This window comes from Paramormyrops kingsleyae, chromosome 2 (genome assembly GCF_048594095.1).
Source record: "Paramormyrops kingsleyae isolate MSU_618 chromosome 2, PKINGS_0.4, whole genome shotgun sequence".
Lineage (NCBI taxonomy): Eukaryota > Metazoa > Chordata > Actinopteri > Osteoglossiformes > Mormyridae > Paramormyrops > Paramormyrops kingsleyae.
Window position 1 is genome coordinate 19544762 of NC_132798.1, and position 27222 is coordinate 19571983.

The 27222-nt window shown below is 48.4% G+C and overlaps 1 protein-coding gene across 5 annotated transcripts in view; it reads right to left on the reverse strand.

The window, feature by feature from the left end:
- Positions 1 to 15906: 15906 nt before the first annotated feature.
- Positions 15907 to 27222, reverse strand: part of LOC111858665 (multivesicular body subunit 12B-like) — a 44950-nt gene continuing 33634 nt past the window's right edge. For 3 of the 5 annotated variants that reach the window (XM_023840608.2, XM_023840609.2, XM_023840610.2), the window contains exons 8-10: positions 25895 to 25953; positions 24177 to 24236; positions 15907 to 19024 (exon numbers count right to left, since the gene is read on the reverse strand). In XM_023840608.2, the coding sequence (XP_023696376.1) occupies positions 18962 to 19024; positions 24177 to 24236; positions 25895 to 25953 (182 nt within the window). In that variant the 3' untranslated portion in view covers positions 15907 to 18961. The remainder of the gene's footprint in view (positions 19025 to 24176; positions 24237 to 25894; positions 25954 to 27222) is intronic. The other 2 variants (XR_011985852.1, XR_011985849.1) reach the window with 2 other exon arrangements.

Here is a 27222-nt window from a genome sequence, read left to right on the forward strand (position 1 = left end):
AACGAGGATTTACGAAAGCATGCAGTAAACCTATATATTAGCAAAGCACGCACATTTTAAAATCAACACAATTGCAAAAACAACTATTATTGTTATTATTATTAAAAATACTCAAAATGTTAGATCATTTAAACCACGAATAACGGAATGCATATAGGACACCAGCGAATATTATATATTTATTTGCAATAGTAAATCTATAAAAGTTGACCAGTGTTAATTTAAATCCCAGCTAACCTGCATAACCCTGAGACCAGCGTCTCACCATAAAAATGCCGTGACTGGACCACACTGGCGGGTACTTAATACGGTTAATAATAGGAATATTGATTAGAAGACGCGGGAAATCTTTGGTTGCTTTCCAGTTCTGCAGACAGTTATAGCAAAAGTGCAAAGCAAACACGCAAATGTACAGTGCCGGTCGAGTTTAATCCGCGATCCCGCGTCGTCTCTTCATGCTACACACATCGCTGAATCGATCCAACGGATACGTAAACAGTGAATGGCAGAACATAAGCCTACAGGGAACCTTAATCTGAGCAATCACTGAAAAATAACACCCTAGTGTAGTTTTCTAGACTTAAAAATGATATATCAAATAATTATATAGGCCTGCGATAAAATGTAATTGACTAATATACTAGGCTACTTATGATAGCAATGCAATCAGGCAAGCTATCGGTTGGAGATGCGTTTCCCGAAACGTGCGTAACGCTGAATACTTCGTTATCATGTAGGAATGGATAGGGTTTCGCGAAGTATTTCGTAATCAAGTTCATAAATTAACGAGTGAATCGTGCTTTATTTGAACTTTTGCCTGCTATTCTCTCATAAAGTCATATAAGTCGCCCGAAATATATTGAAGTACCATCCACATTAGTTCCTACCTAATCACAAAAACAATATCATAAAAACACACACCCTTTTTATGGCAAGATAATAATAATAATAATAATACGTCACTGTTGCGATATGAAATTATAATGTAGGTTATAGAAAAGGGCTTTTCGTAGGTTTAACGTATGTATACATTTTAAGTGCATGTCGCGCACAATTCAAAACTGACTTGCGAATGTCCTTGACATTCTAATTCAATTCATGAATTTGAACTGAATTTGAATTCTGATTGAAAACACGATGCAGAATTGCATTTTCATCTGAATTTAAGGAAGTAGAATTAAAAGTGAATTCACTTAAATTCATATACATAGCGCAGGTGCAGCTGTAACGATAAAGCTTAATATTTCAAAATGGATTACACTTAAACATGTTACCACACACATCATGTACCATATCATTGTATAAAAATTGTTATTCATTATGGAAGAATGCAACAGTTCAAGTGTCATTGTGTTTACCATGTTGGGCCAGAAAAAATGTAGAGACCTCCCTCTGGAACTTAATTGTGTTTGGAATGGCACTGTATAAAAATAATTGAAGGGAACGGAATTAAAAAGTTTGTGTTCGTGGTCTTTATGGGACTTACATTTCATACATTGTAAAAGGATAATGTTCAATGGAGTACTTTTATGGGCTTTTGTGTTTAAAGGCAAAAGTAAAAAATAGTGAAAAAGTAGCAATTTGACATAAATATGCTAAGAGTGTGAAAACTATGGAAACACAAGAAGAATTCAGTTAATACTTAAAATTTGACCGAACAATTGATTACTTAACAAGAAGTACAATGTTAAAACATATATATAGCAGATAATTGTCACTTCTATTAAAATAGCTCTTTTTAATTGCAGCTGTATATGGGCAAAATAAACTAGCATGATTTTGGTCATGAGGGACAGCATAAACAGACATGGAAAATCTATAACTTTGAAGTTCAGAAGTTAAATTTCGTGGAATGGGAAAAAATATGGTCAACATATGTAAATTCAAAATATTTTAGAGACTGTGGGGAAGAGGAATTGTTAAACATTAAAAATTGATGTACATCAACCTTAATATACTTAACATATGTAACACCATTATAATTATCATCACAGTAAAAGTACTAATGGTTTTTGGTAGCAAGTCCCTATCAATTTGATTGCCATATTTACTTTTTTAAAACACATACGAATTTGACATGAATTATGTAATATGGAAACAGAAATCTGCTTTTCAGTGATCTAAACACACAATCAGAAAACAGGGTGTATTATGTTTGTCTGAGGAGTGCAAATTTGACGGTGCTCTAAGGCAAAAGATAAATACATAAAAATAAATATGAAGCTAAAATGATCCTCCCTCCCTCACGAGAGCTTTATGTTGAGGCTTAATCTGCTTTTTGAAATACAGGCACATTTTTAATCACAGCTTGTATCACAGATGCACAGTAAGTAGCAGTAACTGGTTATTTGACATTTAAATCTCCTTTGATGTTTTCATTAGCGCTCTCCTGACCTCCGGCTTGTGCCACATGGTGTAGATGAGCTACCAAAGCCCACAAACACAGGAGCCATCATGGCTGCCCAGCGTTTTATGCACAAAGCTGCCATATCTAAACAGTGCTCTGTAGCTCCTGCTCCAGTCCTGCTTACACCTGTACCTGGTCACTCACTGGAAGCTCAGCCAAGCTGCACTTCATTCATGGTTTGCCTCAGTTGTACGTCGCTTTGGATTAGCATGTCTGCTAAACAAAAGTAAATGTAAATGCAAATGTATCAAAGCAGTCTTCAAAACACTTATGTGAAGATGTGATGCAAATTGAAATCTTCTTGTAGACGTAAAATGGGACAGCCCTAGATTTTAGCACAATTCCTTAGCAGACCATAATCCCAAGGCTGAAGCCTGAGGGTCTCCTGACAGCCTGAAGCCTGAGGGTCTCCTGACAGCCTGAAGCCTGAGGGTCTCCTGACAGCCTGAAGCCTGAGGGTCTCCTGACAGCCTGACCTAGAAACACAATCATTCGGGAGGATTCGTCTCCAACAATTTGGGGTCACCTTTGCATGCTCTCTCTGTCAGCCTTCCGGAAGGTGTGCTTGGAACCAGGCCTGGAGCACTGACGCATCCCACTGAGGAAATCAGCCGAACAGCCCACTTAAGCAGGTGATTTCCCTGGCAGCATCAGTGGTATCCTGGGAGGCGAGTCCTGTGGGCAAACTCCTGAGTTCCCATATAGCCGCTTCCTTGCTGGTTAAAAGGATTCATTTATGTCTACAGCTTAGAAGCCGAACATCACTCTTTGTCACTGAGGCGATCCACAGAAACGACGTTGTGTTCAACAGAAATCGGATCAGGGACGGTTCATCGTTCCACTTAAAGCAGTGCTTTGAGTAAAAGCAGAGATGTCAAGACAAAGGAAACGTGGTGAGGGATCCTTCTGCTCATTTGAAGTCCTTAAATTTGTCAGGGAAGCATTTTGCTTGATCTTCACTTTGTGATTTCAGTTCGGATTCTGTAGTAAACACACTGCAACAAATCAAAGATTTCCAAAGATTTTTTTTAAAAAGCTGTTGCCCTCAAGGCAACCAATTAAAAAAAAATGTGTTTAACTTGTGCTGTGACAGACATGTTTGAAACAGCGGCTAATAAGTATTGAAAGAAGCGTTTTTGGTGAAACAGTGGTCAGTGTTGAGGTAGGAGTTGTCCATCACCATCAGCACAAAATTCACAGGTGTCCTAGGACCTGCATTAATATTACCACAAGTCTACAAATACTTGTTCGTCTTTTCAATTACAATGGCGCCCTCTACTGTACAAAAACGCGAAATACAATGAAAATTACCGTACGCAGATGTAAAAGCGTGCTGTCACGGACACACAAACACGGACACTTCTTGTGGGTCGCAATCCAGTGCATATCTTAAATGTACATCAGATAATAGTCTCTAAACTTGCAGCTTTTTGGCACCCAATTACGCCATCAATATACTCCACATGAAAGTAACAGGAATACAACGGCAACAATTTAATTTACATGTTATAATAACAGTAAATCATGAAATCATGATTCAGAGAGCTTCGACTGGCAGGTAAGACCATTGGACAATATTGACCTTTGACTAGAGAAACACCAGGACTGAAAACCAAAGCACACAGACAGCACTCCCACTGAGCTGAGCACGGTAAAAAGCACAAAAGAAAAACACATTCGCACACAGGCACAGAGAATAAAAGTGAGAGAAAGCAGAACACAGAGATAAAACACCAGGTGTGTGGAGAGAGCTGGGCGAGGGCAACAGGAGCGTCGGAGAACACAGGCTGGGCCCGGGCCGCCTCTGCCCGAAGGCGCTGCCAGCTATTGTGATCTTGCCGGGTCGGGAAGTGTGCCATGGCGCCGGTTTGGTTCAGATCCAGTGGAACATTTCCTTGGGCCTGATTCAGCAGGAGAAGCCGGAGGGTTGAGAGCAGACGTCCGTTAAGTGATCACCTACTAGCCAAGCAAAGAGAAAGTGCCACAAGAACGGTGGGCTGCGACAGATTTCTGTGTCCTTTCCTCCGCCCCGTCGTCCTCCCTGATGGGGACGAAGCTTCCTATACAGGAAAATGCGCCGGGATAAGCTCTAACGCATCGCTCAGGCTCGGCTCTCCTGTCGGACAAGACGCTACTTGCCAATTTTGGCAGATTTCCCAGGGGGAGGGTAGCAGGGTTGAATTTTGAGCCACACCTGGATGACATCCATAGAGAACCCATACTCACATGAGCGTTTAGGGTTATGCCAGGGAGAGGGGTGGTTGGAACTTAGCTTATGGCTAATTCTGTGGTAGCTAACAGCCTATTTATCGTCTTGGTCTCATGAACATCTATAACGGGAAGGTTAGCAGCTCATAGAATCCCAATAAAAGGGTCATAATCCTGCATATAATCTATCCCCAGAGAACCAGTCTCAGCCACTTCACCAAAGGTCCTCAGTTCAGCCGCAATTTACGACGCTTTCATCAGCCGCTTGTCTTATTCATCTGATTTGCGTCCAGAATGGGTTATGCTTACCACGCCAAGCCGGAATGGAAAGGAGCCTGGTGTGGGGTGGGGGGCTGCGGTGTGATTTTAGGATAAGTGCCACGCAGACCCGGCACGGGCTGTTGTTTCTCCCCACTGTGTGCTTTTAAAATGACACGGACTGCACTCTGTGGCTGGAGGAATTCGGAGCAGCTTCCTGAATGGTGGCTCGTGCCGTTACCTCAGGCGGTCGCTGAACTAAACCACAGAGGGCTGAGAGTCGGTTATGGCTATGCTAGTGGGGGATGTGTGCACCAATGGGGCAAGACCAAGGGGGCGAGGCCATGGGGCGAGACCAAGGGGGCGTCCAACTTTACACTATACTGAAAACACTATAAAGGAACATGATGTATAATAAAATGATTTATTATTATTACTAGGTGCTGTCAAAATGACGTAGACTGCAGGCCATAATCCTCAGGACCTTCTGTCCAGGTCTTATTGCATGCTTATTGTTGTGAGGACTGAGTCCATCCACTTGATGCTGGTCATTCTCTTCTTCTTTTAACTTCAACTTGACCGCTGGGTATTTTTCCAGTGATTAAGATTTTCTTGAATACGCCAGTCTTCTCATAAGATGCCAGAAATAAGCCAGGTTCAGTCTGGTCATTTGTGCTTGAACTATAACTTCAGGCTTGACCTGTTTTCTTGTGGTCCTTTGTATTCCTAAAAGATCTTTGCGAAATCCAAACACGTCATTACTATTCCTGTCGCACTTCTTCACCTTCACGTTTGTTTAATGGACCATATGCTCATTAGAATTGTTTTTGCTGGATATTTCATTGTGATCCATACGCCGCAGGGAGACACACTGGGACACGGGGCAGGGTCTGCCTAAGCCGGGGCTGTTTCTATAGCATTTGATCCTGCTGGTAAAGGGGCCAGAGCAGCCCAGCTGGTGCTGGTTAGTATAACTGCCCTGTTTTAGGGTCAGCTGGGAGGACTGGGATGGGAGGACAGTGAAATGGAAAAGACGACTTTCCAGTTAAGGAATGTAAAACTCTTGGCAAACTCTTGGACTCTGAGTAAATGTTACTTTCAAGAGATACAATATAAACACAAAATATCTTGATCTTTTCTTCCTGATTTCTCACATCTTTTATATCATTACTGCCATCTTCCACAAAGCAATTTTATGGGGTGTTTAACTCCAGATACTAATCCACAATCTTTAGTGTATGTCGATGCCTGCTGTACAGAGAATAGAGCACTTTAAAGGGAACACATGTGTATGAATTTACACATGATCCCTTTGGTGGAGTTTGGTTTTCATTTTCTCTCCCATTTCCTTCCCCTTGCTGGACATTTCAGAGGTTTCTGTTCTTCACAGGACCTATTAAATTAACAAGTTAGCTTACATGTCACAGCTGAAAACACAGGACAGCACACAATCTGTCAGACATGCATTTCACCTCAACTAAGTGTTCTGGTTAGATTGTTTGTTCTGTTATGGAAGTTCGGAGACCTTAAAGTTCACTTTGTGCATCAATTTTAAAAATGACTGAATTGAGAAGCTGGGGGGGCGGCCAGGGGTTTGAGACACACCCTCACGATGCCTGGGGGGGGTGGCCAGGGGTTTGAGACACACCCTCACGATGCCTGGGGGGGTGGCCAGGGGTTTGAGACACACCCTCACGATGCCTGGGGGGGTGGCCAGGGGTTTGAGATACACCCCCACGATGCCAGCGGGGGTGGCCAAGGGTTTGAGACACACCCTCATGATGCCTGGGGGGGTGGCCAGGGGTTTGAGACACACCCCCATGATGCCTGGGGGGGTGGCCAGGGGTTTGAGACACACCCTCACAATGCTATGCGGAGGTTGACTTTGTCTGTGGTGGTTAAATTTGAGATGAACGAACAGAAATTCCAAGGACAGGAAACTCCTCAGAGCCTGATTCTGTGTTTTGGCCCATGGGGCCTGCATACCAGTTTTCTTTTGTCCTGTAGACCCTGCAAACTAGTTGTGTTTTAGTGCGTAGAGCGTGCATACTCATCGTGTTTTGGCCTGTTGAACCTGCATACTTGTCCCATTTTGGTCTGTAGCGCCTGCATACTCATTGTGTTTTGGCCTGTTGAACCTGCATACTTGTCCTGTTTTGGTCTGTAGAGCCCGCATACTCATTGTGTTTTGGCCTGTTGAACCTGCATACTTGTCCTGTTTTGGTCTGTAGAGCCCGCATACTCATTGTGTTTTCGCCTGTTGAACCTGCATACTTGTCCTGTTTTGGTCTGTAGAGCCCGCATACTCATTGTGTTTTCGCCTGTTGAACCTACATACTTGTCCTGTTTTGGTCTGTAGTACCTGCATACTCATTGTGTTTTGACCTGTTGAACCTGCATACTTGTCCTGTTTTGGTCTGTAGAGTGGTGTGTGAGTGTGTGTATGTGAATGGTGTGTGTGAGTGTGTGTGTGTGTGTGTGTGTGTGTGAATGGTGTATGAGTGAATGGTGTGTGAGTGTGTGTGAATGTTGTATGTGTGTAAGTGAATGGTGTGAGTGTGTGTATGTGTGTGTGTGAATGGTGTGTGAGTGTGTGTATGTGTGTGTGTGAATGGTGTATGAGTGAATGGTGTGTGAGTGTGTGTATGTGTGAATGGTGTATGAGTGAATGGTGTGTGTGTGTGTGTGTGAATGGTGTATGTGTGTGTGTGAATGGTGTATGAGTGAATGGTGTGTGTGTGTGTGTGAATGGTGTATGTTTGTGAGTGAATGGTGTGTGAGTGTGTGTGTGAATGGTGTATGTGTGAATGGTGTGTGAGTGTGTGTATGTGTGAATGGTGTATGAGTGAATGGTGTGTGTGAGTGTGTGTGTGAATGGTGTATGAGTGAATTGCGTGTTTGTCAGTGAATGGTGTGTGAGTGTGTGTGTGAATGGTGTATGAGTGAATGGTGTGTAAGTGTGTGTATGTGTGTGTGTGAATGGTGTATGAGTGAATGGTGCGTGAGTGTGTGTGTTTGTGAATGGTGTATGAGTGAATGGTGTGTGTATGTGTGAATGGTGTGTGAGTGTGTGTGTGAATGGTGTATGTGTGAATGGTGTGTGAGTGTGTGTATGTGTGAATGGTGTATGAGTGAATTGCGTGTGTGTGAGTGAATGGTGTGTGAGTGTGTGTGTGAATGGTGTATGAGTGAATGTATGTGTGTGTGTAAATGGTGTGTGAGTGTGTGTATGTGTGTGTGTGAATGGTGTATGAGTGAATGGTGTGTGAGTGTGTGTATGTGTGAATGGTGTATGAGTGAATTGCGTGTGTGTGAGTGAATGGTGTGTGAGTGTGTGTGTGAATGGTGTATGAGTGAATGTATGTGTGTGTGTAAATGGTGTGTGAGTGTGTGTATGTGTGTGTGTGAATGGTGTATGAGTGAATGGTGTGTGAGTGTGTGTATGTGTGAATGGTGTATGAGTGAATGGTGTGTGTGTATGTGTGTGAATGGTGTATGAGTGAATGGTGTGTGTGTGAATGGTGTGTGTGTGTGAGTGAATGGTGTGTGAGTGAGTGTATGTGTGTGTGTGTAAATGATGTGCTTGTGTGCCCTGTGATGGGTTAGCGTTCCATCCTGGCTGGCATAGCCTCTGATATAGGCTACGAACATCTTGCGACCCTGAATAGGATAAGTGGTTAGAGAAAATGAATGAATGGATGGATGGATAAAGGCTTCTGTGTGTTTAGACCCATAAGGCCACGTTCTGCAGATAAAAACGGGGGAAAATTCAGAAGTTACTCAGCTGGGCATATCTGGGAATGAAGACAACATACTGCCTGTCAAAGGCTGGCACCTCCAATCTGTCCTGAGCATTATGCAGAGTCTGCTTCAGTCTCCTTCATGAGATTAGCCTCTGTTACCCTCCTGGCATTATGCATTTCATCATTTTTGCAGACACTTTCCCCAAAGTGATGTACAATTGCAGCTCACGGAGCCACACAACACCCCTTTAAGCAAGAGCTCAAAAGGCCACTGACATCCCGACAAGAGCCCCCAAAATGTACCCCGTCTCACCACTGTCTCTCTGAGATGTAATAAACATGAGAAAAACAACAGACAGGGGAGTAAAAAATCAGGGCAGGGCATTTTATTAAGGCTGAAGGGACGGCCGGTTCTGGGGCTTCAGGAGCAAAGCTTCACCGGCTCCCACATTTTTCGTTATACTGCCATGTTAAATTCAACGGCCTTCCTTCTGGGTAGTGATCCATTTGAGCCGTGATCATCAGCAACCCTGGGATGGTCCACGCTGGGAAATCTCACTGTAGAATAACATCTGCAGCCGTGGGATAGTGCATGCTGGGAAATCTCACTGTAGAATAACATCTGCAGCCGTGGGATAGTGCATGCTGGGAAATCTCACTGTAGAATAACATCTGCAGCCGTGGGATAGTGCATGCTGGGAAATCTCACTGTAGAATGACATATGCAGCCCTGGGATGGTGCATGCTGGGAAATCTCACTGTAGAATAACATCTGCAGCCCTGGGATGGTGCATGCTGGGAAATCTCACTGTAGAATGACATCTGCAGCCCTGGGATGGTGCATGCTGGGAAATCTCACTGTAGAATAACATCTGCAGCCCTGTGATGGTGCATGCTGGGAAATCTCACTGTAGAATGACATCTGCAGCCCTGGGATGGTGCATGCTGGGAAATCTCACTGTAGAATAACATCTGCAGCCCTGTGATGGGGCATGCTGGGAAATCTCACTGTAGAATAACATCTGCAGCCCTGTGATGGGGCATGCTGGGAAATCTCACTGTAGAATGACATCTGCAGCCCTGTGATGGGGCATGCTGGGAAATCTCACTGTAGAATAACATCTGCAGCCCTGACAGTCCGACGACTCATAAAAACAGATTCCAAGTAAACAGTCCGGGACACAATCAGAGACATAGCTGGTTAAATATATATAAAACCTGTACACCCTGATAAAAGCTTAGTGAAACAAACAAATAATGCAATGCTCAAAGTATTCAATGGTTGTTTTATCGAACTAGACGATCAAACAAACACAAAGGGTGATTCAAAGCCTCATTAATGCAACAGAAACACAAAACCAGACTTTTTATTTTGCGGATCTGGGTTTTACTCGAAATTGCAAGTTCTTCAAACAGCTTGATGATGCACGGAAAGGATCCAGTTTACAATGGCAGACAGTTTTAGTGGATTGAAATTCAACCTCGGCGGCCATATTTGATGAAGAGCGCGATTCTGAGAGTCCTAACTGGAGTCCTAAACTTTTTCCATTAAAACTCCACCATAAAACACAAAGCTCAGACGGCACAGGCTGAGTTACCGACTCCAAGTCTCCTCCGGGCATCCTTGTGACTAACGATGTGGTCACCATGGAGACTGGGTGTCCTATGGCCACGCCTCTGGCTGAATCACCGGTGGATGGAGGTACCATACGCCGTGTCATGACCCCTGCCATAAACATAGCTGCCTGTACTTAGAGGTTCATTAGCAAAGCCCCCGTTGATGTCCATCAGGGGAGTGACTTAATCAGTCACACATGAATAGACTTCTGCTACCTTGGATTTATGACTCTGAAAAGTCCTTGCCTGGAAGTCGGCGTCTGCGTCTGCGTCCTGTGGCCACTTCCCTGCTGTGATTTATACAGCTGGAACCTGCTAGCGCCGCTTAAACCCAACCTTAGTCCTTCACTGCCTCTCTTTAAGCAGAGGAGAAGCTTCCTTATGAACTTCAAGATGCATGTTATCGGACTTGGGGGGGGGGGGGGGTCAGCATGCATCTGATTCAGATAAAGATTTACTAGGATCCCCCAGGAGGAGAGGATTTCAACCCAGGGCACCAGACCTGCCTGATCTGGATCTGGGACCTTCTTAGGAAATGTTCCTGATCCGGATCCAAGGCCCTTGTCGTAAACATGCCAGATTCGGATCTGGGGCCCTTGTTGTAAACATCCCCGATCCAGATCTGGGGCTCTCATAAATATGTGGCAGCGGCATTTGGGATCACATGTGTGATGTTTGTTGGGCCAGACCAGCAAGGAGGGGGCTGGCTGTGTCATACTGGGGGCGTGGGGGAGGCTGGTCTACGTCAGGGAAAGACACCTACCGTCCACCAAGATAAACAAGGGAATTAATGACTCTCCTCTTCCCTGCATCATGGGAAAAGCGAATGAGCTGAAATGATGCCATCAAGACAACAGCTTCAGAGTGGAGACCACAGCTCCAGACATGGCTGACATGGGAAATCGGCGGCCAAAAGACGTCCACATCCCCAGCGAGCGGACACATGGCAAGCGGGAAACGCCCTTTTAACTGTGTCTGTGGTGACTGCAGTCTGCTTCCCTAAAAAAAAGCCAAACATGGCAAACTGAAAACCAGGGCATAAAGCCATACGCTACAGCTTTAAAGTCACTGAGTAACTACCATGGCCAGCTTTCTACCACAGCCAGGATAAAGCATCTCTTTAAAAGTAACTTTACAATGAATCATGAAAAAGACGTACACAAAAACAAACAAGCAGCTCTTGAGTGACAGTGGGAGTCTGTGCTCAAACCGTTAGAGAATCTATGTTCCCAAGATCCCTCCGGCACTTGTCACTGTCTTCCCCTCGGACCCCCATCTGTGGGGTCTTGGCCCCCCCCAGTGGCTCCGCAGTTCTTTATTGGCTGCAGGTGGTGAGACTGGAGGCTGTAAATGTCTTGTAAATGTAGGCGGCACCTCAGAGGGCACATGGGGTCACCACACCTGCCTGTGTGAGGGTCCTTCCTGCGGCACCTCAGAGGGCACATGGGGTCACCACACCTGCCTGTGTGAGGGTCCTTCCTGCGGCACCTCAGAGGGCACATGGGGTCACCACACCTGCCTGTGTGAGGGTCCTTCCTGTGGCACCTCAGAGGGCACATGGGGTCACCACACCTGCCTGTGTGAGGGTCCTTCCTGCGGCACCTCAGAGGGCACATGGGGTCACCACACCTGCCTGTGTGAGGGTCCTTCCTGCGGCACCTCAGAGGGCACATGGGGTCACCACACCTGCCTGTGTGGGGGTCCTTCCTGTGGCACCTCAGAGGGCACATGGGGTCACCACACCTGCCTGTGTGGGGGTCCTTCCTGTGGCACCTCAGAGGGCACATGGGGTCACCACACCTGCCTGTGTGAGGGTCCTTCCTGCGGCACCTCAGAGGGCACATGGGGTCACCACACCTGCGTGTATGGGGGTCCTTCCTGCGGCACCTCAGAGGGCACATGGGCTCACCACACCTGCCTGTGTGAGGGTCCTTCCTGTGGCACCTCAGAGGGCACATGGGGTCACCACACCTGCCTGTGTGAGGGTCCTTCCTGTGGCACCTCAGAGGGCACATGGGGTCACCACACCTGCCTGTGTGGGGGTCCTTCCTGCGGCACCTCAGACGGCACATGGGGTCACCACACCTGCCTGTGTGAGGGTCCTTCCTGTGGCACCTCAGAGGGCACATGGGGTCACCACACCTGCCTGTGTGAGGGTCCTTCCTGTGGCACCTCAGAGGGAGGGCGGGGCTAACGGCAGAGATGGACTACTCTCCTCCAGCTGACCTTAACTGCTCCCCTGCTGTCCCTCCAGCACCCCCTGCTGGTCTTTCTGGTTGTGCTGGGGATGCCTGGATGGTAACCCTTTTCTGACTAACATCATCACCTGCGTCATGCTCTGCTGCATGCTGATTTTCAGCCTTTGGAAATGCGTCACTCATGCTTCTTTGTTTCAAAAGAAGCTTCTGGGCTGGGACACGTCAGAGCCACAGTATTTCTGTCCATCATCTCCATCTTCCTCAGCTACATAAGCTGTGAACTACATCTCACTTGACAGAAATCCTCACTCGCAACGTTCCTGACAAGACACAGATGGAGCAGAGGGCTGTGATCCTGGATAGGGCTACTTTCCAAATCCTTCTGCTATGTTCCCAACCCACGAGTCACTGAGAAGCAGGTTTAACAATGAGGTCTTCATCAAGTCTCTGTCACGCCCCAATCCCTGGTTGCTAACTCAATATGCAGATCATTCAGCCTACCCACTCCGCCAAAGAGCTGCCCATCGTCAGAGTCGAAACATCGTTGAGATCTGGGGGGGGTGGAAGCTAATTAGGAGGCAGGGTCTGTGTGCACTTTGATCTCACTGGAAAGAAGTTAATTAATGTCCATCTAGGAGCCCCCTTGCCAGCCAGAGAGCCCTCCCTGCATTCCCGCCTGCTCCTCCGCAGCAGAGCAGGGATCACCTAGCGCTCAGCTCCATTGCTGCTCAATTACCATAATGAGACTCACATGGCTGAGGAATTCCGACGGGAAGGAGGACCTGCTGGAGAAATCACAGGCGGGACAAGCTCTCCCAGAGGCCTCGGCGTGCAATTTGCCAAACCAGGCCAAGATGGTCTTAATATCCCCCCACAACCCGAAAACCCTAAAAGTCCTAAAAATCAAGTTTGTTAAACGGGTGGGGGGAGGTAAGGGGTAGTAGAAGGGGCCACACATGTGCGCGTGAAGGATAATGGCCATTAGTGGGATGCCATCAAAGGTGCAGCAGGGGTTAACTCACCTTAGAGACAGAGAAGGAAGATCTAACCACTGAGATGACTATTCTGCCATGTTCCAGAGCTTGCAAATATGCCATGTCAAATAAGGCGCTGGCCGAAACTTTCGCAGTTCAGAGACCAGAGAGGGACAGCCCACAAAGAGCTGAAACAAACTAGCAGCTCCTATGAGGAGCCTTCGCTTCATGTGGATGCCTTTGAAGATGGCAAGATGGCCTCGAAGCACAGCATACCTACAAGACACAACACAGCCAAACAGAGCTGGAAGAGTGACATCAGCCTTTGATGAATGACTCACTGTGGTCGGAGATGTGCTTATGCCATAGACTCTGTAGCTTACAGTGGGGGTGTGGTTGGCTGAGACCCCCCCGCCCCGCATACCAGCCCCTGCGAGAGGAGCACAGGGCTCCGGGTCCTGCGAGAGGGAACATGCTCACAGACAGTTAGCTCTGGAGCTTGCTGATGTGCACCCCCCCTCCCTCCATTCCAGGCCACATTGAAAGCAGATGAGGCGGTCGGGAGTCTGCTGCCCACCCGCCCCATAGCTGACATGCCCCCCCCCCCAACGCCCCGTCCTGCTCACGCTCCCCCCCAGATTTTAAGGAAACAGGCCTGTCAGAAGGATCCCCAAGCTAAGCCAGGCTTAATCCAATACCCCAAGGCACCTCATAAATACGGTCACCCCCCTCACCTCCGCCATCGCCGTCCACATTGATGAATGTGTCACATGGAAAAGATTTAGATGTGTGATGTCATTCCCCAACACAGAGGCCGTACGCAGCACTGCACGCGCTCACGGCGAGTCAGCCACCGGTGGCAGAGGAACCTTAAAGCAGAAGCCTTTGAAAGAGCTGGATTTGTAATCAGCATTATGCAGCAGGCATAGTCATTTACGCACATTCACACGCAGTCCCACCACCACATACACGTGCCTTTTCATTTTACAGAGTGGTTTGCACAGCGCCCCCATGGTGAGGGAGGGGCAAAGAGGGGCCATGTAGGGTGGCTCGCTGAGCGGGCAGGGGGACAAATGGTTACCAGCCACCCCAGGGGAAGGATCTGAAGCTAGGAGCATCCATGACCGAACTCCACATGCAGCACATTCAAGTAAGTGTTTCACCTTTTTATGGGTAACAGAGAAACTCATTTCAAATGTTTATTTTCAACAGGCAATAGATTCATATTCCGAAAATGTCCCGTTACCAAACCTCACGCCGGAGACACCCACAGTACTCTACAATACCCTGAAGCAGGACTCTGGAGGCTGTAACCTTCATCCTGGCTTGAGACTTCTTTGTGTAATGAATTTTGCTTAGCTCAAGACATTATAGTGTAAACTAGTGTTAAACTGGCCACAAAATACAGGCCTCCTCCCCCTTTTACAACCATTTTTGCAAAAACAATATTAACAAGCTGGTAAGTTTGGTGCTTTTCAGCTCAGAGCAGAAACAAGCTCTGGACACAGAACCTTTCTAACAATAACAGTATTAATACAGCAGAGCAGCACGTTCATATATGACACACAAAGTGTGAAAATCCGAGTTTTGGCAGCAAGGCATTAAGCAAACACAATATCGGCGTGAGGTTCAGCGGCACCACCATAGACTCCAGGGGTGTGTGGATTTTGAAACTCTAAAGGCTGTTTGCTTATATTACGTGTCTTCTGTGACTTCGATCGTCTTGATGAGAAAAACACAGACAGCCAGCCTTGATTCTCCATAGACTTTATGAGGAGATGATTCAACAGCTCAGACTGGCACTTCAGGACATGTGATGGGTCTCGCGCTGTCCACACGAAAGCAGCGACCGTGCCCCAGCCGGGTCTCGCGCTGCCCACACGAAAGCAGTGACCGTCCCCCAGCCGGGTCTCGCGCTGTCCACACGAAAGCAGCGACCGTCCCCCAGCCGGGTCTCGCGCTGTCCACACGAAAGCAGCGACCGTGCCCCAGCTGGGTATTGCGCTGTCCACATGAGCCATAGACTTTACCCAGCATGCTGCAGAACGTATGTCAGTGAGCCCCAGAAGAAAAGCTGGCCCCAAAAAGCACTAAAACAATGAAATAACCATTTTTACAAATCATGGCTTAGGCCTTTGGACCATTTATGGGCTTGAAACACACATCCCAGATTTAGAGATGAAATTCCTATGTTTATATAATGAGATTACTTTATGAAACAAATAAAAATGTGTTTTATATATCTATGACCAATGCATTTCTGCGGAAAAGCTAATGGCCCAGGTGCAAGACCTGACCCTTTGGGTGATGTACCGCTGGGCAGGATTCTCGTTCTGAACCCCAAGCTGCTTCAGTTAACGTCTGGGTCTGACGGTCATAAAGAGATCACAAGATTTATGCAGTAGCAGAAAGAACTTTATGGAAAGTTTCAGTCAATCTGGCTCTCAAAGCAAAACAACAGAACTTGATGAATTTCAGTGTCAGCTATAGCACAGGTCCAAAAAACAACAAACAAAAAATATTTCTGTCAAAGAAAAGTTTAATACATCAGCAGAAACTGCAGTGAAATCACAACATTAAAATTCACCCATATTGTAAAAAAAAAAAAAAAAAAATCTAAATTGAATGTAAATAGAAAAATATATCGTGAAAGTGCACTAAAAGTTTTTTTTTTTTCTTCTTTTACACACAAACTTCACTGTGAATGTGCCAAGCTTGTGCAAATACCTCTGGCTCTCCTGGTGAAACACCTCTGGTTTACATGGTTGTAGGTGTCTCCACCTACAGCAATGATGAGGGTGAGACTCTCTCAGGAGCCAGGCACCTCTCCTTTCCCGCTGGGGGCTTGGGGATGCTCATACCCATTCAGTAACCTAACAGACAGACCGCATTGCAAAATACTGACCTGATCCGCTTTTTTGGGATATTTCAGGTAAGTTCAGTCACTCACTGGACTGAGAACAAGCCTTCAAAACAAACACGATTAACAAACAAGTGTACAGGTGGAGTATGTGATAAAAAGCTTGTGTACTGCCTGAAAGATTACCAGTTCGAGTCCACTGCAATAATGCACAAAAATCATAGGGAACGTTACTCTAGGTACCCAGAGAAACCCCACCCTACAAAGTGTCCATGAATCAGTAAGCATTAAAAATTAATAAATAATTTTTAGGGAAATTAATGCAGACCGTTACAGCTGACAATTTGCTTTGATCACAATCCCTCAAATCGTGCTCCAGGTTTTAACATGAAGGTACAGCCCGACTGTTTATTTTCTTATGAGGGTGGAAGGGGTGGGCTAAAGAAAGCAGAGTGAATGGAAGCCCCCCCTCCAAACTAAACATCACACCAGCCTGCTTTACATTAAGCAGCTCTGGGAAAAGATGGAAATGGGCTTTACTAACTGCTGGGGTGGATCCCTGACTGCGGCTTCTGCTAGCCTGCTTGGTTCTGCTACAGAACCCAGTTCCACTAGTCTATCTGGTTCTGCTGCAGCACCCAGTTCCACTAGCCTGCTTGGTTCAGCTACAGCACCCGGTTCCGTTAGCCTACTAGGTTCTGCTACAGCACCCGGTTCCAATAGCCTGCCTGGTTCTGCTACAGCATCTGGTTCTGCTAGCCCAATTGGGCTGTTTTAGTTGTGTTTAAGATTCATCGTTATCAGTACAGCCAGAAACCGACAAGAATACAACAGCCTGCTCACCCTTTCACAGATGAGCACAGGGAAACAAAACGGGATTCAAAGGGCTTTGGGACCCGTGCAGCTGAGGGTTGGTGCTGGCATGGAGAGGAATAACTGGCCAGGACATACAGTACCGGTCCATTTGCCATCCAGCAAGAACAACCATCCACAGCCTGCCTGACACACTCTCAGGTTTAAGGGACAATTACAGTACTTAGCTTAGCTGGGAAAATATGCCAGACAACAAAACATATTAAAAAAGAGATTCCGGAAACACCCATTAAGCAATACATTGTAGAAATACACTGAGATTAGACTCCTTCTTGCAAGTTAAAATACTGCCCCCTGGTGTTCCTCTTTGCGAAATACAGGGTACCACATAATTATGGTTCAGTGATATCATCCAATAACGTAACCGCCTAACAGAGTGTGATGTGTGCTCTCTCAAAATAAAATCAACAAATTACAGACAAGCAGCACAAAATGAGTTCAGAATCACCGGAACGGATACCGGCTTGGTTCCGGACTGGTCCAACTCCTGCGGCTGGAGCATTAGGGGAATGGCAAGGTTTACAAATGAGCGGAGCGCGTTCTGCCATGCATAATGGAAACACATCGAAACAAACAGGCCAACAGGCTTGAATGACATTAACCAGACAGACATGTGATCTTACCCCAAAACCAAATTCAGTGTATTCCAGTGTCAGCCTGGTTGTCAGTGTGGGCATTGTGGCTTTACAAAGACACAGTTTGTACAGTGTTATGGCAGAATTCATACTCCAGATTTGTACAGAATCACGGTTGTCTTGTTGATGAGCCAGAACATTCCTCTTGCACCAGGACAGTGTTTCTTCATGGTGGATACACTTTCTCTGATTGTGTAAACACACTTCATACATAGCCGTCCTTCCATGGAGTCCAGGCCAATGTGCTGCGTCTCTTATTTTAGCTGCAGTTCACGTGTGAGCGAGAGGAAAACCACTTATTGCACAGGAGTTTAAATACAACCTGGATATAACAAGACCCACTGCAAAACAGGTAGGAAAGGGTCCTTCCAACAGCAGGGGACGCCACAGTTTTACCGGATGGTTCTAGTGCTAGTGACATCCAGAGCAAGACTCTGCTCAGGTCATGCTGGTTCTCAGGTGGCTTCGGGATGAAGCAGTAAGGTCATCATCTAATAGATAGAGAAGGTCATGCTTTCTAAACCCCAGTGAAATAGTGAAATAGAGGCAGTACACTTCAACAGAACAAAATTAAAATATATCTTATTTTAAAAACTGCTAAAACATATGGAGTGAACCAGTCTGACCTGGACAGACAGGATCTCATCCTGAGCACCTTCTGGGGACCAAACCTCTGGTGGGCCAGTGATACATTCACACTGCAGGAGACCAAGAGCGCTCAACATGACCAGCTGACCAACCCCCCCCTCCCCCTAAACACACGTGGAATATGGGCGGGGGCTCACATCACCTGACCCAGGAAGGCGTCAGGCATCGTCACACCTCGGTGTGTGCCAGCTTGTTTCCTTAGCGATGGTTCCCATGGTTTCTGGAAGCTGAGCCTCGCACGCCTGGTGAGCAGCCCAGACGCTGGGCTGAACTGCAGCCGCTGATGTGGCTTTTTAACGTGAGACGCAAGAGCCTACTGCACTGAGGAGGAGGAGGTGCTACGAGTGCTCTGCACCTCCTTCAGGGGTGTGTGTGCGTCTCACTCTCCCATCCCTCCTCCATAAACATAGCAGGCTTCTGTGTTTGTGATGGTCGACACACACACACACACACACACACACACACACACACACACACACACACACACACACAGGGTGTCTGTGTTCTTCCTCCTGGGAGCAGCGCCCCAAGGCACTCAGGTCAGCACTCAGAGCTCGGCAGGCCTGCCAAGGCGACATCTTCAGTGTGGAAACTGTACTCATACTGGAGAGGACAGAAAAAGACAAGAAAAAGGCAGAAGCGTGTTAAAGGGACGTGACCTGCCCTCAGGGCTCAGGACAGACAGGTGCTTACAGGTATGGTATGCCTCAGAGCCAAAGCGTGTGTGTGCGACTACACTGCTCCATCAGATCCACTCCCACAGTCCCCTCACCCTTAGAAGATGAAGCTTTTTATTTGCTGCTTATGAAAGTACGAGAGCACTGGTGTGGGCTGTTTGCATATCCCTTCATGCTCTCCTTTTGTTTAAGACACACACGCACACGCACCTACCGGTGAGAGGGGAAATTGGGGTTTGAGTGCTGGGTTAGCCGATTATCCTGTGCTACTGGAGAATTTTTCGATGAGTTAAGGGCCTTGTTGCTACTCTGCCAAACAGGGGATTCGAACCAGCAACCTTCCGTTCACAGGCACAGAGGCTGATTCCGTTCAGTCACACACTGCCTCCTGCATGAATGCTGGAGTGCACTGATGGTACATGATCATGCTCCTTGAGCCTTAATTTAACACACCTGATACAGATAATCTGGCCCTTCCCTAGCATCTCAGGATTAGAGCCAACTAAGCTTCAACATAGCTGGCTCTTATCTGAACCCAGTGTGTAACATTAAGGCTGCACCTAAAATCTGCAGAGTGGCACATTGCAAGGGACAGGGCTGGTGACCACTGTCCTAGAGATTCCTCTGTATTTCTCAATCTGCCGAATGATGCTTCCTCTATGGGAAGGGGAGGGATACAAGCAACCAGTGCCCCCCAGTGGACACATCTGAGAAAGCAGGAGAGGAAATGCATGCCAGCGCTAAGCCCCAAGGAGGGGGCCCGGTCCCCTGAAACAGCCTACATCTTAGCAAAAAGCATGAACTCCCCTCAACCTCTAACAACAGGCCGATAAGCTGCGCATCTGCTTGTATTTCACGCAAACCTCCCTCTAGATCCCTCACGCAACACTGCCAAAAGAACATGCTTTGGCTGTTTACACGAGAAACTGCATTCGGCTACAGTTATGAATGACATTAGCAATTCTTAACGACTGCAGTAAAAACATTTATGCACATACAAAATGACAAAAGATTTCGCAAAGCAGCGATTGCTTTGTAGTCTCACAGGGCCCTGAATGGAAGGCCCTGCGTGTCAGGGGACAAGCAATCAAACTGTCACTGCATCCCTCAGATGGTCACATCATGTAGGAGCCAATCTGTACCAAAAAAGCCAACAGCGGCAGCACCCGCATGCTGAACTGCAGCTGTAAGCCAGGGACCAAACAAACACCCCCCCGGCCCCCAATGCAGAGCTGAGCTGCTCCTCCCACAGCAGCTCGGAGGGCACGGGGGAGGGCGCGGGACCATGAGAAGAACCTGCAATACAATCCAGAGACACTAGGTGCTGCTGCGAGATCACAAACGGCTCCCCCCCACCCCCCCCCCCCCCCACGCCCCAGCTCCGAGGCTGCAGCCAGCCAAGGAGGACGGCGCAGGAAAAGTGTCCTGCTCGCACCACGGCCCGTCTCGTGTCTACCAGAAAGTAACGAGTGCTACAAACGGCAGACGTGCCACTCTGCGGTTAGTTATAATAAAAAGTCTGCAAGGGCTTTCCACGGAAGAGGGGGGAAAAAAAAAAACCAGGAAATAAACAAATAAGCAAGCGGGGGGAGTGGGTGGCGGGGGGGATGATGGATGGGGGGTGGGCCGTTATCGGGGGGAATGTATCACTGTCTGCCACTTTTTACACGCTGGCTGACAGGACAGTGACACCTGAGGAGGCGAACGGCAGCTTGGGCGACGCGCAGGACTTCATTTCCGCTCCCCGCTCAGCGGGAGCACGGCGAATAAATAAAGAACACTGACATGTTGTCTTCATTAATGCAGGCTGTATCTGAATCGCTCCATCCTGCTTCCTCACACACACACACACACACACACACACACACACTCTCTCTCAAAACAGACAGACATACATACATACATACATACAACACACACTCCATATAGACACACACATACCGACACACACCTGCACTCACACACACACACTATTGCTAACACACACACACTCTCAAAACAGACAGACAGACAGACATACATACATACATACAACACACACTCCATATAGACACACACACACCGACACACACCTGCACTCACATACACACACACACTATTGCTAAGACACACACACACACACACACACACACACACACACACACACACACACACACACACACAGTCATTAAGCAGCCGGCAACAACAGAATCCTTCAGCAGTGTGAACTACATAGAGACATCAGCTCAAATTGCTTACTAATTAACACTTAAAAAGACACAAATTAGATATGCGTGGCTAAAAGCAATTATAATCTCCACAAGTTTCTTGAGTCATTTGGGAAATTAAAAGAATGCCTAATTGCTGGATCCAGCATCTCTTAAGGAATGGAAGAAATCGTATAAGTGATGTGCGATCCCCATACTGCACACGCCCGCGGCGTGGCCTTCCTCAGGACTACACGCGTGTGCTCAGGGCCACACACGCCTACCCCAATGCACGCATTTCCTATACCGCCAAGTACCTGTCAGTGACCGTGTGCATCGCCGCCTGATGCATCCCACCTGAGCTGTCCAGCAGCTCAACACTGACCTCTGCTGGACAGCACAAACTTCCCACTTGTGCAGCCCTGAGATGAATTGTCCCGAAGCTGGATTTTTAAATTTCTTTCATATCAAATAACCATCAGTTACCTGTTAATCAAGGTGCACTGAGAGTCTTGGTTTAAACAGAAATAGCGTGTAATAATAGTTAAAATATTATTATAATATTATAAAATATAATAGGAACAAACACCAATGACCTTCACTCGATCAGAGCATGCTGTGATTATCTGATTGTTCTTTGAATTATATTTACTGTACTTGTTCAATAATTTATATTAAATCTCTTAAGCAGTTGACATTTTGTAGATCACTAATCAATATTTCCAAATCCGCTTTTCCCAGCTTTTATATAAAGTATCTCCAAAACCCAAGAGATGCGATTAAAAATGCAGTGATTCTTACCAGTAAAAAATAGCTAACTACATTTTAAAACAAGATTTGCAGTGACCCCCTCCCCATCTAAAAACAGGAGTATAAATGCAGTACTAGCCCGAGTGATAGTGGGGGGGGCAGTAAGAAAGCTGTCCCAGGTCTCCGTCGACCCGATCACCTGCCAAGGCAGGACCTCACCTCCGTCCGCCTGCTGCCAGCCTCAACCTCCTGCTGTCACCCCGCACATCACACAATCCCATATTTACTTCATTTCCCCCGGCGTGGTAAATAACGAGTCCCGTACCCTGCTAATTACACCCCTCCCCGTGGGGGCAGTTTGGCTTCACTGGCCCAGTTGGGTCTCACCGAGTTTCCGAGTCTGAAAGTTTGAGGAAGCACGTATGAATGGCCACCTTCAGGGCGTGCCCCCTAGCGTGCCCCCTGGAGTTCACCAAGGCAGACACCCCGCGTCCCGATACACCCAACGCGACAATGCAGTGGCCGAAAACTCCCCAAACAGCCATCTGTGGGCTCCTGCATGTGAGACGAGGCAGCTGCTGCAGAGGGAGAGTGAGGCGTATGGAACTTCACTTCTTAACAGAGGGCAGAGGATGCAAAGAGTCAGCACTGCCCACTTTTACTGATGGGGGGAATCAGGGATCAGTCCACACCACGTTTATTATATTCCCTCCTGGGACATGGTTTGAAACGCAGAGAATAATCAGGGCTAAAAGTTGAGTGTTACTCAAAGCTTGCTGGAGGTGTGGCAGCCCCTGCTCTCACCTTGTACTCCTGCCCGGTGGCTCTCCTCTGGGGGCAGTGAATATCTTGGCAGCCGTTAGTGCCGGGGTTACGGTACGACGCTAATGACCGCGGAGCCGGTCACGCGTTCAAACCCACGGCTGTACTCACGAGGCGGGGTGCTTAACCTCACACCGACCCCCGTGCAACAGAGCACGTGCTAAACGGAAACAGACTGGAAGCAGATCCCCGCCTGTATGACGACACCCCTTCTGCCATTAAGCACCAAACTACGCACAGCCAAAGCCCTAAAGAGTTCAAACAAGCCCTTATTCTAGTCTACCCCAGACAGCAGTGTCTGAGGCCGTACGGGTCTCACCCGACCTGCAGGAGGCGCTCTCTCACCCCGGAATGTGTCCATCTGAGGAACCTCTTAAACCTGGACTGTCCAAGTTTGAAGGTCAAACATATGGGGCGCATCTGGAAATTGAGCTGAATCTTAAGGGCACAGACCTACCTGGAGTGCTTCTGAGAGACCACAGGCAACACAAAACAGGCTGCCTCCCTACAGCTCTGTGGAAAAGCTCTCCACTCACAGCAGGGATTATCTGATGTTTCACCGCGATTCATAGATGAGATTTTAAAAACCCATGAAAGCGATGGCAGTGGATTGCCCGCATCCACAGGGGCTTTACCGGACGTGACACTTTAACAACAAGGGAGCCTCGCTTTCTAGGATTAAAAGCCACAGACTTTAAAGGGAATATGTTCTAGATTGAAAACATAAAAGCAAAACTGAATTTCCCTCCTAAATGAATACATTAAAATTTAACGCCGTGCACCCGCATGGATTAATACTCCTTAAAATAGGATATTAAGCTCTTTTTGGCCGAGCTGCTGATTGAAAAGCTGTTCGCTCATTAACATGGACAAAGGCAAAATTCTATCTGATGTCGGTCTCCCTGAGACGGATTAGACACCATCACCTCCCAACGGGCTACTCAGGGGGGCCTCTCTGACCTGGGGCCTCTGGACGGGGCCTCTCCCGGAGGGGGTCTCTGGCTATGGGCTTTCTGGGAGAGGTTCTGTGGCTAAGGCCAGTCCGAGAGGGGGTCTCTGGCCGGGGGTCATTGGCAAGGGCCTGTCTGGATGGGGGTCTCTGGCTGGGGCTATGGGCTGGAGCCACTCCGAAGATAAAGAACGGGGAGGAGTGGAATACACATTGCTGCCAGCTGAACGAGAGGCATCTCTGTGACACCTGAACGCGAAGGCACCCTCATTCAGTCTGGGTTTAGCAGGGGTGCCATCACAGCACAGACATTTAATTACACACCCCCCCTCCCCCAAAATCATCCCCCCTGTGCTGCTATTGTTACTCACTTCCTGCTCGATCTCTGCCAGGGACTTGATCGTGGTTTCCAGGATATCAGCTGGCTGCAGCTGGAATACAGAGATGGGGCAAGAACATGGTTGTCAGGCACACGCTGAAGCCAGTGCCCCCCCACACCAATCCGGGTGCGGCATCCCACGAGGACGAGGCAGGAACATAGCCATCAGGCAGATGCTGAAGCCAGCCCCCCCACACTAATCCAGATGGGGCAGGAATATGGCTGTCAGGCACACGCTGAAGCCAGCGCCCCCCCCCCCACACCAATCCGGGTGCGGCATCCCATGAGGATGGGGCAGGAACATGGTTGTTAGGCACACGCTGAAGCCAGCCCCCCCACACTAATCCAGATGGGGCAGGTACATGGTTGTCAGGCAAACGCTGAAGCCAGCGCCCCCCCATACCAATCCGGGTGGGGCATCCCACGAGGACGAGGCAGGAACATAGCCATCAGGCAGATGCTGAAGCCAACCCCCCCCAACCTAATCCAGATGGGGCAGGAATATGGCTGTCAGGCACACGCTGAAGCCAGCGCCCCCCCCACACCAATCCGGGTGCGGCATCCCATGAGGACGGGGCAGGAACATGGTTGTTAGGCACACGCTGAAGCCAGCGCCCCCCCACACTAATCCAGATGGGGCAGGAACATGGTTGTCAGGCACACGCTGAAGCCACCCCCCCCACACCAATCCGGGTGCGGCATCCCATGAGGACGGGGCAGGAACATGGTTGTCAGGCACACGCTGAAGCCAGCGCCCCCCCACACTAATCCAGATGGGGCAGGAACATGGTTGTCAGGCACACGCTGAAGCCAGCCCCCCCACACTAATCCAGATGGGACGTCCCATGAGGACGGGGCAGGAATATGGCTGTCAGGCAGATGCTGAAGCCAGCACCCCCCCACACCAATCCAGATGGGACGTCCCATGAGGACAGGGCAGGAATATGGCCGTCAGGCACACGCTGAAGCCAGCGCCCCCCCCCCACACCAATCCGGATGGGGTGTCCCATGAGGACGGGGCAGGAACATGTCTGATAGGCACACGCTAAAGCAAGCACCCTCCTACACCAATCCGGATGGGGTGTCCCATGAGGCTTACACATGCCAGAAACACACACACACATGTACACCTTCACACATACACAGACACACATGAGAAATACACAGGCAGGAGCCCCTGCTTGAATAAAGGCCCCTAACAGGCCCGGCTGTGGCAGTCACACTGAGCAAGCAATGCATCTCATGAACTTCCACCACTGGAATTTCCCAGCTTCAGGTTGTTTAAAACAAAACCTTGGTCTGGATTTGTACTTTCTGGACCCGAACTTTTCAGCTCTGTCCCTGACGCCCACACCTCTGTGCTGCATTGCTAAAGCTGGGAAAATCCAGTGGTGGAAGTTCGTCTGGACCTGAACTTTCCAGCTCTGGTCTGGGGTCAGATTCCGAGGCTGAGGCTGCGAGTATGAATCCCTACCGGATCCTCTGCATACAGGCACTCAAGCTGAAATGCCACACCGGGCCTGAGATGGTCACCGTCACCTGTGGGCCTGACCCACCTGCTACGATGGGAAGGAGAGAGGGGCCGATTCTGAGCGGGACAGACAGGATCCGACAAAACCAAGACAGTGGGGACTGGGAGACCACATGGGGTCTGGCTCGACGGACAGCACAGGTACCCTGGTGCATAAACAGCACATCGGCGAGACTCACAGTGCAGGCGGCGACGTGCATGTACTTGTCAGAGATCAGGAACGGCACCCCGTCCATCGCTGAAAGACAGGGGGGGGGGGGCACAAAAATGTCAAAAGAGGACAAACAGAAGGCAAGCCCCTGCAGACAAACGCCACGCCTGCATTCAATACACCTCAACCCTCCCAAAGTCCATCCATCGTCTGGCCCGTCTTGTAGAAGGTACCCCCCCCCCCCCACCCCACCTGAAGTGTCCCAGTTTCCGTGTCCCCCCCACCCCCCCACCTTATTTTTCGAACTGATTGCTTCTGATTGCTCCCCGTTTTGTCTTGTCTGCTGTTGGACCTTGAAACAAAAGCACACTCCAAAAAAAAAAATAAATTAAGAATGGGTGGGTGGGGGGTGCAAGAATAAAAAAACACACACACCAGATATCAATTTGCATGAAAATAAGCCATTTTGTTCGATGGCAAAAAAAAAAGGGGGATTGGAATGAGAAGTTGCCAAGAGCACGGTGGTATAATTAGCATTCTCCCAAACAAACGAGCTTCAACAGAGCTATAATTAAGCAGGCCTGTAATTAAGTGCATGCCCTTTATCATGATGATCACAGTTAAAAATGGTTTGATGGGCCCCGGTTGGTTATTAATGGCGTAACCCCAGACTGAACGGGGCAGGCGCGGGACTCGACGGTGTCAGACCTGTCAGGCTCGAGTGCTGCCCTTTGTTTATAAAATACGTTAAAAACTAAATTAAGATGGGCTGACGGGAGGCACAATGAGGCCTCTTCGGGGGGAGGGTTAGCCGGCACGCCACCTCGCACTCAAACGCCAGGGTGCGGCTCCTGTGCCGCACTGAGACCAGGCTGAGGTCTCCGGGATCAAAGGTGACAGGTCCAGCTGGTGACCTGGAGGTAAAGTGTGCCACCTGTAGACGTCCCATAGGCATGCATGCTGTACTCCTGCCTTATGTGATGGCGGCTGCGAGTCTGGGCCGTGTGCAATATGTGAGTCTGTCAGGGTGGTATGGACCGATCCACCCACTCTTTAATTCGTCCATGGCTGACCCCTAACGCTCGACTCATCACCCTGCTTGGTCGTGAGGGTCTCCCCTGCTGAGGTATCCATCTACGGCAAACAAACCCACTATCCTCACACCCTAAAAAACACTGACAGGTCCACTAACTGCGCATCGAAAAAATGCCAAACATCAACCATGCAATGTTACCCCTGGCAAAGCTGCCAGTTCAACCTCGCGATGCAGCATGGAAGGACGGACGATGACCTAGTGCGGGTGGGTGCTGCGGGTGACGGCTCAGGTTCAGGCACAGAAAGACGGCGGCAGATGCA